General features: G+C 52.3%; 1 protein-coding gene across 1 annotated transcript; it reads left to right on the forward strand.

Annotated features, from left to right (window-relative positions):
- The first annotated feature begins 5,640 nt into the window (after positions 1-5,640).
- LOC102073849 (gallinacin-3-like) lies at positions 5,641-16,502 on the forward strand. Its single transcript, XM_074537649.1, has 4 exons — positions 5,641-5,715; positions 14,143-14,255; positions 14,346-14,457; positions 16,469-16,502. The coding sequence occupies exons 2-4, from the start codon at positions 14,198-14,200 to the stop codon at positions 16,500-16,502; spliced, it is 204 nt and encodes a 67-aa protein (XP_074393750.1). The 5' UTR covers positions 5,641-5,715; positions 14,143-14,197.
- Positions 16,503-17,892: the final 1,390 nt, after the last annotated feature.

The raw sequence follows: 17,892 nt of genomic DNA on the forward strand, positions 1-17,892 counted from the left end.
GAATTCAGGCTCCAAGCCTGCACCCATCTATTCCTGCTTGGGGGTCTCCTGCCCTACATGGGGGTAGCAGAGAACCTGAGGGAGATGGGGGATGCTTTGGATGGAAGCATTTCCTGGGGCACAAAGGTGTCTCTTTCTTATCCATCAGCAGAATGTATTAATATTGGTACTACTGTTGTTATTGGTGTAATTGGTTTGTGTGTGCTTCTGTCCATGGGAACAGGAAATCAAAGTGCCTGTAGGCGCAGAGGGGGATTCTGCACCTTTGGGAGTTGTCGCTACCCCACAACCCCTGTTGGGAGATGTTCAACATTCAAAGTGTGCTGCAAGAGGTAAGGATCAGGTCTCTGCCTGAAGGAAAAGATTCCTCCTTTACCCCCAGAGGGATCTATTACAAATTTATTTCAAGCCAAAAAATGATAAAAACTCTCTTATTTCTATAATGAGTCAAAGAGGCCCAAATGAGAAGAGAAAAGCTCTCGTGGGTTTAGGGCTTCCCTAAGTGGGACTGCAGGAGCCCCAGGTCAGCCAGGGCCTCCCCATTCACTAAAGCCACCAAAGAGTGAAGCCTTCAGTGTGTTGGGCAGTATCAAGGATATGATCCAGGTGTGGCTGCATCTGCACAGCCCTGGAGCCAGGGCTGCCAGCACTGAGATAGCCCAGGCCCAACCTGGCTGCACTAAGGACTGCATCTCACCTCCCCTGAGCCTGACTCTGCTGCACCTCACCCTGGGCATTGCAGGGCAGGGGACAGAGTGACAGGGAAAGGTACACCAGCTGATGTGCTTGTTTGTTTTCTTCTTACAGCATGTGGGGTTAAAACCCTGAAATTCCTGAGGAGGACATGTCCGTCGCTTCTGGCTCCTGAAAATCACCTCCTGATATTCCCACCTGCTGATGTCCCCACGTGCTGATGTCCCCATGTGCTGATGTCCCCTGGCCTCGGTGGCTGTGCCGTGCCCAGCTGGGCTGACAGCAGCAGTGGCAGCTGCTCCTGCTGGGTGCTGCTGGGCTGGAGCCCTGTGGTGCCAGCCCCGGTGTCTTTGGGGCAGGGGCTGCTTTTCCCACCTTGAATAAAGATGAGCACTTTGGCATTGCAGGGCTGGGCCGTGTCTGTGTGTCCTGCTGCTGCTGCAGGGGTTGGTTAGGAGCAGCTGGGGACCGTGCCTGGTTCATTGGAGGCTTTCCCTCTCAAGAATCAGACCCATAACATTTCTGATGTTGGAATAGACCTCTTAGAATATTGAGCCCAACCATTCCCCTGGGAAAATCCAACCCCAAGACTAAGCCATGAGCACAAGTGCCACATCCACACAGCTTTTGAATTCCCTGCAGAAATGGTGACTGCACCACTGCTCTGGGCAGCATGTCGCAAAAAGCCATCACTCTTTCAGCAAAAAAATTATTTCTAATACTCAGTCTAATCCTTCCCTGCTGCTATTTGAGACCATTGCTTCTGGTCTGGTCAATAGCTACCAGGGAGAAGAGACTCACCCCAAAACTGTCTGCACTGCCATTGCTTTCCAGATATGGAGAATTTTCAGCCTTGGCTTTTCCTTCAGCTGTGCTCACCTGTCCTGACACTGACTCTGGGGCTGTTCCCTCAAGCTCCCTTTCCCTCTGCACTCAAGTGCTGCTCCCCCAGCCCAGGGGGCTTCTTGGCCCAGAACATCTGGAACCAGACTGAAGGAGGTGTGGAAAATGAGCTCAGGGCTTAACAAGGGCAAACGAGGGGAAGTAAGGGGAAAGAGGGACTTCAGGAAATGTTATTTTCTCCATCTCTTTTCCAAACTCCCCAAAAGAGTTGTTGGTGTGAAATATGTGGCAAACCTTTCCCCTCACTGTATAAAGCCTAGTACAATTGAAATATTCAGTCAGATCATCCACATCCCATTCTGAGTATGGAAGAGATAAAATAGGAGAAGAAAAGGAGGGAAAGCATTTCCTCATTTCTCCTCTTCCCAATGCAACCCACCTCTCTTGTCCATCCCATCCCTCTCCTGCCCAGCCCGGTGCCGCTGTGCCGCGGGTGTCACAAGAGGTGTTGCATGGGGACAACGGTGCCATTGATTGCAACAGCCCCAGGAGGCCCCTCAGCCTCTGGCCCTGCAGCAGGGAGGGAGCAGGGCCAGCCCCAGCACCCCCACAGCCATGGGGCACTCCCGCCTTGGCCCAGGCCACTTGTGCCAGCAGCACCTGGGACCTGTCCCACCCACCAGCACTGCTATAAACCCAGCGTGCTTGGGCCACTGCAGCATTGCCAGGCCCCAAGGCCATCTGCACACAGCCATTCCTCTTGTCTTTGCTGCTGCCTCAATATCAAAGCCTTTCTCCAGGCAGGTGAGTGTGGGGTCTCTCTCTGGAATCCTGCCCACTCAGGGTCCTGCCTGTCCCCATTGCCTTGGTGTCCCCTCTGTAGCTTTGTGCAGACCCAGGAGAGGCAGCAGACATGAAGATCCTGTTCCTGGTCTTCCCCATGATCCTCCTGTTGGTCCAGGGTGCGACAGGTGAGAGGGGAAGTGGGGAAAAGGGGGAAAGTGTGAGCACCCAGCAGTGGGAATTCAGTGTCCCTGGAAGAGACTGTGTTTGTGGGAATCATGAGAATGTAACAGAGGACTGGGGTGAAAGGTGTTTCCTGAATGAGTTTCCAGATGGACACTGATTTTGGCTGGAGAGAGCTCATGGAAACTGAATCCTGACTTATTGACTGACTTATGTACCTGTGGATCAGGTACATGGAATGTGACAAATGCCTGCCTGCAAGCTCTGCTGGTCCAGGCAGAGGTGGGAACACAGCTGGCAGACAGCCTGGCTCTTCGTCAACCTCATGTTGGTCCTTTCTACTCTCTGCTCTGCTGTGCCTCCAGTTTAGGGGGACAGGGACCTTCCAGGTGAGATACTTTGCAATTGGAGATGTGGCTGTGGAGCCACTGGATCTGAACCCTTGAGGAAGCTGAGGCCTCCTCTTGGCCTGAAGTGTGCCAGCACCAGGGAGAATCAGCCTGTCTATAACCAGTTCAGTCTGACCTCTCTGATTATTACTTTAAGTTTTCCATGTGCCTCTTTCCCATGGCAACAGGCAATGAAGATAAATGCAGGTTAAAACGGGGATTCTGCCTCAGGCATTATTGCCCTACTGGCACACATCGTGCAGGAACATGTGCTCCAGGCTTGGTGTGCTGCAGAAGGTGAGACCCAGACCCTTGGCCTAAGAAAGATTTCCCTCCTTTTTCCTCTGAAACATCTGTTACCAATGCGTTTCTTGACAACTCATGATAAATACTCTCCAGCAATTACGCTTTGGGAGAAATGCTCAAGGAGGGAGAGAATAGTCCTTGTGGGTTTGATCTCCCCTCCCCGGGGCTACAGGAGGCCCAGTTCAGCCAGGGCCTCCCCACTCTCCCCAAGTCCCCAGGGCTTCATTCAGGCTTTGCAGAGGACTCACGAAAGCCACCAAATAGTGAAGACTTCACAGTCCTTAGGCAGCACTGAGGACATGATCCAGGTCTGGCTACATCTGCACAGCCCTGGAGCCAGGGCTGCCAGCACTGAGATAACCCAGGCCCAACCTGGCTGCACTAAGGACTGCACCTCACCTGCCCTGAGCCTGACTCTGCTGCACCTCACCCTGGGCATTGCAGGGCAGGGGACAGAGTGATAGGGAAATGATATACCAGCTGATGTGTTTGTTTCCTCTCTTCTTACAGTATTTGGCATCGAGACTCTGAAAATTCCCAAGCAGGACATGGCCATCACTTCTGGCTCCTGAAAATCACCTCCTGATGTCCCATGTGTTGATGTCCCCTGGCCTCGGTGGCTGTGCCGTGCCCAGCTGGGCTGACAGCAGCAGTGGCAGCTGCTCCTGCTGGGTGCTGCTGGGCTGGAGCCCTGTGGTGCCAGCCCCAGTGTCTTTGGGGCAGGGGCTGCTTTTCCCGCCTTGAATAAGGACGAGCACTTTGGCATTGCAGGCCTGAGCCGTGTCTGTGTGTCCTGCTGCTGCTGCAGGGCTGCTGTGCCTGCTGGCCCTGGGGCTGCCACTGCCTTGGTGGCAGCAGAAGGCCCTGGGCATGGAGCTGGGGCTGAGCAGCGCCTGTGTCCCTGGGGATGCTCCTGCCTGGCCGTGCTTTGGGGATGCTGAGCCTGGCACTGCCTGCTGGGCCAGCCTGGCTTGGCTGCCTGTGCTGGGGCTGCCCTGCAGATGCTCCCTCTGGGGATTTGGGATCCCTCTGCAGCTCCTGACATTCCCAGATGTACCTTGCCCCTGACAACCACAGCTCCATGTGCAGAGCTGTGCTGTTTGATGTGTCCCTTGAGTGGCCATGGCCATGGTGACCCACAAGAGCTGTCTCTGCTGCTCTTCCTTGTCATGTTCCAGCACCACAGCCCTCCCTGCTGTGGCTGTGCTGCTCCACACCCCATGCCATGAGGCAGGACTGGGAGGAAGGTGTTTACATCTTGGGCTGGGTGACCAGTGGAAAGGTGCCATTGCTATGGAAATGACCATATTGTTTTTCCCATGGGAGTATGCAGAATGTCCTGCCCTCTCTGCCTATCTCAGGCAGTCTGGAGTGACAATTCTCTCATCCATGAAATGCAAGGGCCTCTCCCTGTTTGCAAAGCAAAGCTCGGGTGCTGGCCTTTGAATAGTTCACTGCATGTGTGAGTCCATGTACTTGTGGGTAGAAGAGTAACTGGGGGCCCTGCCTGGCTCAGGGACAGCTTTGTCTCCCAGGAATCAGAGAGTCATAGAATTAGTGATGTTGGAAAGGCCCTTCAAGCTCATTGAGTGCAACCATTGCCCCAGCACTGCCACATCCACCACTAAACCCAAGTCCCTAAATGCCACATCCAGATGGCTTTGAAATACTCCACAGCTGGCAATTCCACTACTGCCCTGGGCAGCCTGTCCCAATGCGCATTACTGATTCTGCAAAGAAACTGTTCCTAATACTCAATCAAATCCTTCCCTGTTGCTGATTGTGGATATTTCCTCTGGTCAATTGTTACCTGTGAGAAGAGACCAACACCAAAAACTTTCTGTTGGCATTGTTCTCTAGAACTGGATAGTTTGGTGAGGTATCTTCATATCAACCCTGCCTGCTGTGGCCTTTCCTTCCCCTGTGCTAAGCCTGAAATTTTATTTTGTTCCCCTTCTCTACAAACTATGCAGATAAGGCTGTTGAGGTGAAATGACAGGTAAATCTTTCCTCTCACTGCACAAAGATGAGCAAATTTGCAGTATACAGTCTGACTTTCATCATCCCACTCTGGGTATTTATAGAATTGATAAAATGAGAGGACAGAAAGAAGGAAATGTTTTCTTCATTTCTACTCCTACCAGCATGAACCACTCCTCCTTGTCCATTCCATCCCTCTCCTGCCCAGCCCGGTGCCGCTGTGCCGCGGGTGTCACAAGAGGTGTTGCATGGGGACAACGGTGCCATTGATTGCAACAGCCCCAGGAGGCCCCTCAGCCTCTGGCCCTGCAGCAGGGAGGGAGCAGGGCCAGCCCCAGCACCCCCACAGCCATGGGGCACTCCCACCTTGGCCCAGGCCACTTGTGCCAGCAGCACCTGGGGCCTGTCCCACCCACCAGCACTGCTATAAACCCAGCGTGCTTGGGCCACTGCAGCATTGCCTGCCCCAAGGCCATCTGCACACAGCCATTCCTCTTGCCTTTGCTGCTGCCTGAACACCCAGACCTTCTCCAGGCAGGTCACTGTGGGGTCTCTTTCCTGAATTCTCCCCACTCAGGGTCTCAGCTCAAAGCCCAGCAGAGCAGCATCTCCTGAAGCACAAACTGTGGGAAGTACGTAGGGGTCATCAGCGATTTTTCCAGGAAAGACAACAAAAGCTTTCCTGTGAGTTTAAGAATATGTTAAAGGTGACACTGAAATTTCCTAAGTACAAGATACTCTGGAATAGTGATTTGATGCTGCATGAGGGGCCCAGGATCTTCTTTGCTGTTGGTATGAGGGTGTTACCTTGGAAAGTAAGGGGAGTCTTTTCCCTGAGCAGTACAGAGCTTTCCCATAATTTCAGGCTTTCAGTAATTTCACACATTGATTTCTGTTCCCATTTCTGGGCACAAGACACTTCCCAGGCCTCTGGCTGCTCACTGGGTTGGGAATGGGGAATGTCCTTGCTGGGAATCCTGGGAATGTCCTGGAGATGAGGATGAACTCTGCCAAACCGAGCTGGGAGGATTTCCCTGATCCCATGGCTGCAGAGGGAACTGGTCAGGGTGTTTGGGGCATGTGTTTAATTCATGAAGCCTGAGGGATTAAAAGCGGTCTAGTTCTGTAATTTTCTATGACAATATTTTTCTCTGGTTTTCCCAAATTTCACTCCCTGGTGCTTTGGTTTAATTGGCAACACTTGCCCCTTGCTCTCCTGTCTGTTTTTAGTGGAAGGTCTATGGAAGACAAAATAGACTGGAGAAAATAATTTATATGCATCTAATTGCTTTTCAAGGGAGTGAAGCACTCTAAAATGCTCCCAAGGTTGCCAGGACAGCACAAAGCACAGAGTTCTTTGAAAGAGGAAAATAGAGGATATGTCATCATCTGTGGCTTGCAAGCAACCCCTCTAGAGTTTGGTGAAACACAGAGCTCATGCTCCTGCCCCACTCAGGGTCCTACCTGTCCCCATTGTGTTGATGTCCCCTCTGCAGCTCTGTGAAGACCCAGGAGAGGCAGCAGCCATGAAAATCCTGTTCCTGCTCTTCCCCCTGATCCTTCTGTTGATCCAGGGTGCTGCAGGTGAGAGGGGAAGAGGGGAAATATGGGAAAGTGTGAGTCTGCACAAAGAAGAATTCAGTGTCCCTGGAAGTGACTGGGCTTGTGGGAGTGATGAGAAGGTGTCAGGGTCAGAGGAGCTTCTTGAGATTCCAACTGGACACCGCGTTGGGATGGAGAGATCCCAGGGAAATAGACAGTGATGTGGGATGTGAGGAGTCCCTGCCTAACAGCAGGACTGCAAGCACACCCTGCTCTCCTGGATTATTGCTGCAATAGCTGTGTCTGCTTTTCTTTATGGAAACAGGGAATGCAGGTCGATGCAGGCGCCTAGGGGGATTCTGCAGGTTCCTTGGCTGCAGCTCACCTGCAAAACCCATTGGAAGATGTTCAGCAAACAGTCTGTGCTGCAAAATGTAAGGACCAAATCCCTGCATTGAAGAAAGAGTTTCCTCCTTTTTCCCCTGAGTAATCTGGTTCAAATGACTTCCTAAGAAAGAATTAGGGGTAGTGGCCTAAAAGAAAATGTACAAGACCTTGAGGGGTTTGGAGATGCCCTGACTGAGGCTTCAGCAGTGCCAGGTCAGCCTCCCCACTACACTCACCAAAACCACCAAGGGCTGAAACATTCCCCATCCTTGGGGAGCACTGAGGACATGGTCCAGGTCTGGCTGCATCTGTACAGACCTGGAGCCAGGGATGCCAGCACTGAGATAGCCCAGGTCCAACCTGGCTGATATTAAGGACTGCGCCTCACCTCAACTGAGCATTGCCGGGCAGGGGAGAGTGGCAGAGAAAGTAACACCAGGTGATGTACTTCTCTGTTTTCTTCTCACAGTAACTGGGTTTGAAACACTGAAATTCCCAAGCAGGACATGGCCCTTGCTTCTGGCTGCTGCACCCATGTGCTGATGTCCCCATGTGCTGATGTCCCCTGCCCTGGGTGGCTGTGCCGTGCCCAGCTGGGCTGACAGCAGCAGTGGCAGCTGCTCCTGCTGGGTGCTGCTGGGTTGGAGCCCTGTGGTGCCAGCCCCGGGTGTCTTTGGGGCAGGGGCTGCTTTTCCCACCTTGAATAAAGACGAGCACTTTGGCATTGCAGGGCTGGGCCGTGTCTGTGTGTCCTGCTGCTGCTGCAGGGGTTGGTTAGGAGCAGCTGGGCACCCTGCCTGGTTCACTGGAGACTTTCCCTCTCAAGAATCAGACCCATAACATTTCTGATGTTGGAATAAACCTCTAAGAATATTGAGTCCAGCCATTCCCCCAGGACTGCCAATCCCAACACTAAACCATGAGCACAAGTGCACATCCACACAGTTTTGAAATTCCCTAGAGGAATGGTGACTGCCCTGGGCAGCATGAACCTTCACCGTTTCCACAAGGAAATTATTATTAATGCCCAGACTAATGCTTCCCTCATGCTATTTGAAACCATTTCCACTCATCCTGCAATTTGTTATGCAGTAGAAGAGATTGACTCCAAAATTGTCTGCACTGCCATTGCTTTCAAGACATGGAGAATTTGGTGAGGGATGTTCAGAGCATCCCTGCCTGCCTTGGCTTTTCCTTCAGCTGTGTTAATTTGTCCTGGCACTGACTCTGGGGCTGTTCCCTCAAGCACCCTTTTCTCTCTGCACTCAAGTGCTGCTCCCCCAGCCCAGGGGGCTCCTTGACCCAGAACATGTGGAGCCAGACTGATGGAGGTGTGGAAAATGAGCTCAGGGCTCACCAAGGGCACACGGGGGGAAATAAAGGGCAAGAGACAGTGCAGGAAATGTTATTTTCTCCATCTCATTTCCAAACTCACCAAAAGAGCTGTTGGTGTGAAAAGTGTGGGAAAACGTTCCTCTCCACCTATAAAGCTGAGCACAATTGAATATTCAGTCAGATCTTCCACATCCCTCTCTCACTATGGAAGAGATAAATGGGAGACCACAAGGAGGGAAAGCATTTCCTCATTTCTACTCTTCCCAACACCAACCCACCTCTCTTGTCCATCCCATCCCTCTCCTGCCCAGCCCGGTGCTGCTGTGCCGCGGGTGTCACAAGAGGTGTTGAATGGGGACAACGGTGCCATTGATTGCAACAGCCCCAGGAGGCCCCTCAGCCTCTGGCCCTGCAGCAGGGAGGGAGCAGGGCCAGCCCCAGCACCCCCACAGCCATGGGGCACTCCCGCCTTGGCCCAGGCCACTTGTGCCAGCAGCACCTGGGACCTGTCCCACCCACCAGCACTGCTATAAACCCAGCGTGCTTGGGCCACTGCAGCATGGCCTGGCCCCAAGGCCATCTGCACACAGCCATTCCTCTCCATATGCACACAGCCATTCCTCTCCATCTGCACACAGCCATTCCTCTTGCCTTTGCTGCTGCCTGAACGCCCAGACCTTCTCCAGGCAGGTCAGTGTGGGATCTCTTTCCTGAATTCTACTCACTCAGGGTCTCAGCTCAAAGCCCAGTAGAGCAGCATCTCCTAAAACACTAACTGATGGAAGTACCTAGGGGTCATCAGCAATTTTTTGGGAAAGACAATAAAAGCCTTCCTGTGAGTCTAAGAGTATGTGGCAGGTGAAACTGAAGTTTCCTAAGTACAGGACAGACTGGAGCAGTGCCTTGATGCTGCCGGAGGAACCCTGGATCTTCTTTTCTGGGGGAATGAGGGCTTCCCTTTGGAAAGTAAGGGGAGTCTTTTCCCTCAGCAGTACAGATCTTTCCCATCATTTCAGGTTTTCAGTAGATGCAAAGGTTGATTTCTGTTCCCGTTTCTGGGCATTTTCCTCCCCCTTGGCTGCTCCCTAGGTCAGTGCTGCAAAGGGCACAGGCAGGAATTGTGGGGCTGGGAAATATCCTTGCCAGGAATGCTGAGAATGCTCTGGAATTGGGGATGGGCACTGCCAAGCTGAGCTGGGAGAATATTCTTGATTTCAGGGAAGCAAAATTGGTTGGGCAGGGTGTTTGGGGCACATGTTTGATACATGAAACATGAAGGACAGAAAGAGCTTGTTCCATATCTTTCAGTAGCAAGTTTTCTTCTGTTATCCCCCACATTTCACTCGCCATGCATTTTCAATGGATGGGAAACCATTGGCCCCAGGTCTGGTGCCCATTCTCTGGGGAAAGTGCTTTGGAAGAGTTTCAAGAAAATGAATTAAAAAAATCAGTTGAGGTAATCAATTTCCAAAAGGCATGAAACATGAAATGCTCCCAAAAACATGAAACAGAGACATGAACACTCTGGAATTTGGGAGAGTGGCACAAAATTAAGATTCGTTTTTAAAGAGAAATTGAGAGGAAGTATCATCTGCTGTGTTTGGGAAGCAACCCCTTTGCAGTTTGGTGAATCACAAAGCCCAGGTTTCTGCCCCACCTGGGCTCCTGCCTGTCCCCATTGCTTTGGTCTTCCCTCTGCGGCTTTGTGCAGACCCAGGAGGAGAAGCAGCCATGAAGATCCTGTTCCTGCTCTTCCCCCTGATCCTCCTGCTGGTCCAGGGTGCTGCAGGTGAGAGAGGAAGAGGGGAGATGGGGGAAAGTGTGAGCGCCCAGCAGTGGGAATTCAGTGTCCCTGGATGTGACCGTGTTTGTGGGAGTGTTTAGAAGGCAATGGAGGACTGAGGTCAAAGGGGTTTCTCAAATGTGTTTCCAACTGAATAACAATTTGGGGGGGAGAAATCCCATGGAGATAGAATCCTGCCTTGTTCTGTAGGTCAGGAAGAATTCAGGCTCCAAGCCTGCACCCATCTATTCCTGCTTGGGGGTCTCCTGCCCTACATGGGGGTAGCAGAGAACCTGAGGGGGATGGGGGATGCTTTGGATGGAGGCATTTCCTGGGGCACAAACGTGTCCCTTTCTTAGCCACCGGCTGAATGTATTAATATTGGTGTTATTATTATTATTGCTGTAATTGGTTTGTGCGTGCTTCGGACCATGGGAACAGGAAATGAAAATGCCTGTAGGCGCAGAGGGGGAGTCTGCACCTTTTTTGGGAGTTGCCGCGACCTCATAAAACCTGTTCAGCGATGTCCAACATTCAAAGTGTGCTGCAAGAGGTAAGGATCAGATCTCTGCCTGAAGAAAGAGATTTCTCCTTTTCCCCCAGAGGGATCTACTACAAATTTATTTCTACCCAAAAAATGATAAAATCTCCCCAGTTTCAAAGAGGCCCAAATGAGAAGGGAAAACCCCTTGTGGGTTTTTGGGCTGCCATGAGTGGGACTACATGAGCCCCAGGTTAGCTAGGGCCTCCCCATTCACTAAAGCCACCAAAGAGTGAAGCCTTCACTGTCCTTGGCCATCACTGAGGACATGATCCAGGTGTGGCTGCATCTGCACAGCCCTGGAGCCAGGGCTGTCAGCACTGAGATAGCTCAGGCCCAACCTGGCTGCACTAAGGACTGCACCTCACCTGCCCTGAGGCTGACTCTGCTGCACCTCACCTTAGGCATTGCAGGGCAGGGGAGAGACTGGCAGGGAAAATTACACTAGTGATGCGCTGATTTCCTTTCTTCTTACAGTTTTTGGAGTTAAACCCTGATATTCCTGATAAGGACATCCCATTCACGTCTGGCTCCTGAAAATCACCTCCTGATATCCCCACCTGCTGATGTCCCCATGTGCTGATGTCCCCTGGCCTAGGTGTCTGTGCCATGCCCAGCTGGGCTGACAGCAGCAGTGGCAGCTGCTCCTGCTGGCTGCTGCTGGGCTGGAGCCCTGTGATGCCAGCCCCGGTGTCTTTGGGCAGGGGCTGCTTTTCCCGCCTTGAATAAAGACGAGTACTTTGGCATTGCAGGGCTGGGCCGTGTCTGTGTGTCCTGCTGCTGCTGCAGGGCTGCTGTGCCTGCTGGCCCTGGGGCTGCCACTGCCTTGGTGGCAGCAGAAGGCCCTGGGCATTGAGCTGGGGCTGAGCAGCGCCTGTGTCCCTGGGGATGCTCCTGCCTGGCCAGGCTTTGGGGATGCTGAGCCTGGGACTGCCTGCTGGGCCAGTCTGGCTGGGCTGCCTGTGCTGGGGCTGCCCTGCAGATGTTCCCTCTGGAGAATTAGAATCCCTGTGCTGCTCCTGCCAGTCCCAGATGCCCCAGATTACCCTGACAACCATGTCTCCATGTGAAGAGTTCTGCTGGTTCAGTGTCCTTTGAGTGGGCATAGCTATGGTGACCCACAGGGGCTGTCCCTGCTGCTTCTCCTTGTTCTGTTCCAGAGCCACAGCCCTCCCTGCCGTGGCTGTGCTGCTCCACATCCCATCCCTGTAGATAGGAGGAACAGGAGCAGCAGGAAAACATGCAAGTCCTGGTGTGGGCTACATGTGGAAAGGATCCTGTTTTGGTGTAGAAATATAAAAATTTGTTAACTCACATGGAATAAGCAGAATCTCCTGTTGTCTCTGCCCACCGCTAGTGGTCTGGAGTGACAATGCTCTGCTCCATCAAAGGCAGGGGATTCTCCAATTCTGCAAAGCAAACCTCACGCATTTGATTGCAGGCCTGGTTCAATACATGTATGTGTCCATATACACAGTTATATGGGAGCAGCTGGGGACCCTGCCTGGTTCACTAGAGACTTTCCCTCTCAAGAATCTGACCCATAAAAGCATTGATGTTGGCAAAGACGTCTTAGAATATTGACTCCAACCATTCCCTCAGGACTGCCAACACAAAACTAAACCTTGAGCACAAGTGCCAAATGCACTCAACTTTTAAATTCCCTGCAGGAATGGTGACACCACCACTGCTATGGGCAGCATGTTCCAAAAAACCACGATTCTTTCAACAATAAAATTATTCCTAATGCCCAGTCTAATCTATTCCTGGTGCTATTTGAGACCATTTCCTCTGGTCCTGTCAATTGTTACCTGGGAGAAGAGTCTGACCCCAAAACTGTCTGTACTGCCATTGCTTGTTAGACCTGGAGGATTTGGTGAGGGATATTCAGAGCATCCCTGCCTGCCTTGGCTTTTCCTTCAGCTGTGCTCACCTGGCCTGGCACTGACTCTGGGGCTGTTCCCTCAAGCACCCTTTCCCACTGCACTCAATTGCTGCTCCCCCAGCCCAGGGGCTCCTTGGCCCAGAACATGTGGAGCCAGACTGATAGAGGTGTGGAAAACGAGCTCAGGGCTTAACAAGGGCAAACGGGGGGAAGTAAAGGGCAAGAGGGAGTTCAGGAAATGTTATTTTCTCCATTTCATTTCCAAACTCACCAAAAGAGTTGTTGGTGTGAAATGAGTGGCAAACCTGTCCCCTCACCATATAAAGCTGAGCATGATTGCAATATTCAGTCAGATCTTCCACATCCCTCTCTCACTTTGGAAGAGATAAAATGGGAGACCACAAGGAGAGAAACCATTTCCTGATTTCTACACTTCCCAACGCCAACCCACCTCTCTTGTCCATCCCATCCCTCTCCTGCCCAGCCTGGTGCTGCTGTGCCGCGGGTGTCACAAGAGGTGTTGCATGGGGACAACGGTGCCATTGATTGCAACAGCCCCAGGAGGCCCCTCAGCCTCTGGCCCTGCAGCAGGGAGGGAGCAGGGCCAGCCCCAGCACCCCCACAGCCATGGGGCACTCCCGCCTTGGCCCAGGCCACTTGTGCCAGCAGCACCTGGGGCCTGTCCCACCCACCAGCACTGCTATAAACCCAGTGTGCTTGGGCCACTGCAGCATTGCCTGCCCCCAAGGCCATCTGCACACACCCATTCCTCTTGCCTTTGCTGCTTCCTCAACACCCAGACCTTCTCCAGGCAGGTGAGTTTGCGTTCTCTTTCTTGAATTCTGCTCACTCAGGGCTCTGCCCCTCCCCATTACTTTGGTCTATGGTTCCATTGACCACAGTGATAGGCAGGAACCTCCTTCACAAAGTTCTCGGCATCTCCAGGGACATGAATTTCCCTCAACTCCACAACCCTGATCAGTTCCCAATTCTTGTTTGACTGTTGGCTTTGAGTTTAGTGCTGACATGTGCACCACCTGAGAGGCAAACTCTGCTTTGTCTCTTGGGGAAGGAGAGGCATAATTGTGAGAATAAAAGCAGCAGAAACACGTTTCATCTGGTAACTGCATTTGAAAGTCTTTCTTGTTCCACCCTTGGCTCTGTCTCAGCAGAAACATGTATTTCTGCTCGAAACAGAAGTGTTGGATGCAAAAGGCCTGAGGGAGCACAGCTTCCAGGGGTTAATACTCTGCTTGTTTTCCACAAGTCTTTGAATTCTGATTTGGGTACTAGTGGAAGAATCAGGCATTTCTTGTCCCACATGTCCCTTAAGAGAATTCATAGAGAATAAGGTGATGGAAATTGCCCAACAGGCCAGCAATTCTCCAGCTGCTCCCAGGAAATCATAAAGCATGAGATCCGTTATTCAGAACAGGTCACTTGTGATAGTCCCTCTGCAATTTAGAACATTTCTTTGTGCTGTAATGTTCAGGACCTTTGGTGTGTCCACTCTGCAACTCTGTGAAGTCCTGTGAGAAGCATCAGCCATGAGGATCCTATTCCTGCTCTTCCCCTTGTTCCTCCTGTTGGTCCAGGGTGCTGCAGGTAAGAGGGGAAGAGGGAGAAGTGCAGTCACACACTCTTCTCCCAGGCTGTTGTTTTAACTCTTTCCCTGTGCATGATTTTCCATGGCAGCAGGAAAACATAACAAGTGCATCCGACGAGGAGGATTCTGTGCTGTGGGGGGCTGTCGTTTCCCCTATAAATACGTGGGAGTTTGCTCAACACTGAGCCACTGCTGCAAAATGTAAGTTCTGGAAATGGTTTCTTCCTACTCATGGATAAAGTTATTATTGTCTTTCAGCCAGCTCCTCCTTCACATCTTCATGTGTTCATGCTCTGAGGCAAAAGCCAAGAAAGGAAAGAAAAAGTCTTTTTGGGTTTGGACCTGCGCTGATTTGGGCTGAAGTAGCCCCAGGTCAAGCAGTTGTACCCTACACTCCTTTAGCCCCACAAAGTTTATTCACTGGCAATGCAGAAAGCTCAGCTCTGTTGCCCAAATGAGAAGGCTGTTCCTGGAATTGTGTGAGGATCCTCGTCTTGATATTTGTAACAGCTGGAGTTGACCTCCGTAGGCTGAGAGTTATCTCCCTGTGCTTGTTTTCATTGCAGGAGGAGGGGATAAAAAAGGGCAAGAAAAGTTACCCCAGGTGATGTGCTTTTTTCCTCTCTTCTTACAGTGTTTGGGGTTAAACCCTGAAATTCCCAAACAGGACATGGCCATCGCTTCTGGTTCCGGAAAATCAACTCCTTATGTCCCCTGCCCTGGGTGGCTGTGCCGTGCCCAGCTGGGCTGACAGCAGCAGTGGCAGCTGCTCCTGCTGGCTGCTGCTGGGCTGGAGCCCTGTGGTGCCAGCCCCAGTGTCTTTGGGGCAGGGGCTGCTTTTCCCACCTTGAATAAAGACGAGCAATTTGGCATTGCAGGGCTGGGCCGTGTCTGTGTGTCCTGCTGCTGCTGCAGGGGTTGCTGGGGAGCAGCTGGGGACCCTGCCTGGTTCAGTGGGGACTTTCCCTCTCATGAATCAGACCCATAACATTTCTGAATTTGGAAAAGTTTTCTAAGAACATTGAGTCCAACCATTCCCCTGGGAATTCCAACCCCACCACTAAATCTTGGGCACAAGTGCCACATCCACACAGCTTTTCACTTCCCTACAAGAATGGTGGCTGCACAATTGCTCAGGGCAGCATGTCCCAAACAACCATCACTATTTCTGCAAAGAAAGTATTCCTAAATACCCAGTCTAATCCTTCCCTGCTGTTATTTGAAACCATTTCCTCTGATCTGGTCAATAGTTACCAGGGATAAGAGACTCACCACAAAACTGTTGGCACTGCCATTGCTTTCCAGACCTGGAGGATTTGGTGAGGGATGTTCAGACCATCCCTGCCTGCCTTGGCTTTTCCTTCAGCTGTGCTCACCTGTCCTGGCACTGACTCTGGGGCTGTTCCCTCAAGCTCCCTTTCCCTCTGCACTCAAGTGCTGCTCCCCCAGCCCAGGGGCTCCTTGGCCCAGAACATCTGGAGCCAGACTGATGGAGGTGTGGAAAACGAACTCAGGGCTCACCAAGGGCAAAGTAAAGGGCAAGAGGGCGCACAGGAAATGTTATTTTCTCCATCTCATTTCCAACATCCCCAAAAGAGTTGTTGGTGTGAAATGAGTGGCAAACCTTTCCCCTCATAGTACAAAGCTTAGCATGATTGCAATATTCAGTCAGATCTTCCACATGCCACTCTGAGTATGGAACAGATAAAATGGGAGACCACAAGGAAGGAAAGCATTTCCTCATCCCTACTCTTCCCAATGCCAACCCACTTCTCTTGTCCATCCTATCCCTCTCCTGCCCAGCCCGGTGCCGCTGTGCCGCGGGTGTCACAAGAGGTGTTGCATGGGGACAACGGTGCCATTGATTGCAACAGCCCCAGGAGGCCCCTCAGCCTCTGGCCCTGCAGCAGGGAGGGAGCAGGGCCAGCCCCAGCACCCCCACAGCCATGGGGCACTCCCACCTTGGCCCAGGCCACTTGTGCCAGCAGCACCTGGGGCCTGTCCCACCCACCAGCACTGCTATAAACCCAGCGTGCTTGGGCCACTGCAGCATTGCCTGCCCCCAAGGCCATCTGCACACACCCATTCCTCTTGCCTTTGCTGCTGCCTCAACACCCAGACCTTCTCCAGGCAGGTGAGTGTGGGTTCTTGTTCCTGAATTCTGCTCACTCAGGGTTCTGCCTGTCCCCATTGCCTTGGTCTTCCTTTGCAGCTCTGTGAAGACCCAGGAGGAGCAGCAGCCGTGAAGATCCTGTTCTTGCTCCTCCCTCTAATACTCCTGTTGGTCCATGGTGCTGCAGGTGAGAAGGGAAGAAGGGAAATGGCAGAAAGTGTGAGCACCCAACTGTGGGAATTCAGTGTTCCTGGAAGTGACCATGTTTGTGGGAATGATGAAAAGGTAACGGGAGATTGAGGTGAAAGTTGTTTCCTGAGTGAGTTTATACATGGACTCTGATTTGGGGTGGAGACAGCCCATGGAAATGATATCTTGGCTTGGTCTGTGGGTCAGGGAGGTGGAATGTGACAAATGCCTGCCTGCCAGCTCTGCTGGTCCAAGTAGAGGTGGAAATGCAGCTGGCAGACAGCCTGGTTCTTCCTCAACCTCATGTTGTTCATTTCTACTCTGTGCTCTGCTGTGCCTCCAGTTTAGGGGCACAGGGACCTTCCAGGTGAGGCACATTGCAATTGGAGATGTGGCTGTGGGGGGATTGAATCAGAGCCCTTCTCTTGGTGTGAAATGCGCCGGCACCAGGGAGCATCAGCCTGTCTATAACCACAGTCTGACGTCTCAGATTATTCCTTTAATTGTTCCATGTGTCTCTCCCCATGGGAAGAGGCAGTTTGATTGTGTGCAAGCGACGCGGGGGATTCTGCTCCAGGCGTTCTTGCCCTCCTGGTACACATCATGCTGGAAGGTGTTCAGTAAGCCTCTTTTGCTGCAGAAGGTAAGGCCCAGTCCTTGGCTGAAGAAAGATTTTTCTCTTGTCATCTGAGAAAATCTGTTACCAGTGCCTTTTTTGACAACATATAATAAATATTCTCCTGCATTTATTCTCTGAGAGAGATGCACAAAATGGAGAGCATATTTCTTGAAGTTTCGACCTCCCCTCACTGAGGCTGCACCAGCCCCAGGTTAGCCAGGGTCTCCCCACTCTCCCCCAGGGCCCAGGGCCTCATTGAGGCTCTGCAGAGGACTCACCAAAGCCACCTAAGTGAGAAATTTTCCCTGTCCATGGCCAGCAGTGAGGACTTGATTCCAAACTTGCTGCCTCTGCACAGGCCTGGAGCCAGGGCTGCCAGCACTGAGATACCCCAGGCCCAACCTGGCTGCACTAAGGATGGCACCTCACCTGCCCTGAGCCTGACTCTGCTGCACCTCACCCTGGGCATTGCAGGGCAGGGGAGACAGTGGCAGGGAAGGTTACAGCACGTGATGTGCTTCTCTGTTTTCTTCTTACAGTCGCTTTGGATGAAATCCTGAAGCAGGACATGGCCCTCGCTTCTGGCTGCTGGACCCATGTGCTGATGTCCCCATCTCCTGATGTCCCCTGCCCTGGGTGGCTGTGCCGTGCCCAGCTGGGCTGACAGCAGCAGTGGCAGCTGCTCCTGCTGGCTGCTGCTGGGCTGGAGCCCTGT

This window comes from Zonotrichia albicollis, chromosome 3 (genome assembly GCF_047830755.1).
Source record: "Zonotrichia albicollis isolate bZonAlb1 chromosome 3, bZonAlb1.hap1, whole genome shotgun sequence".
Classification (NCBI taxonomy): domain Eukaryota; kingdom Metazoa; phylum Chordata; class Aves; order Passeriformes; family Passerellidae; genus Zonotrichia; species Zonotrichia albicollis.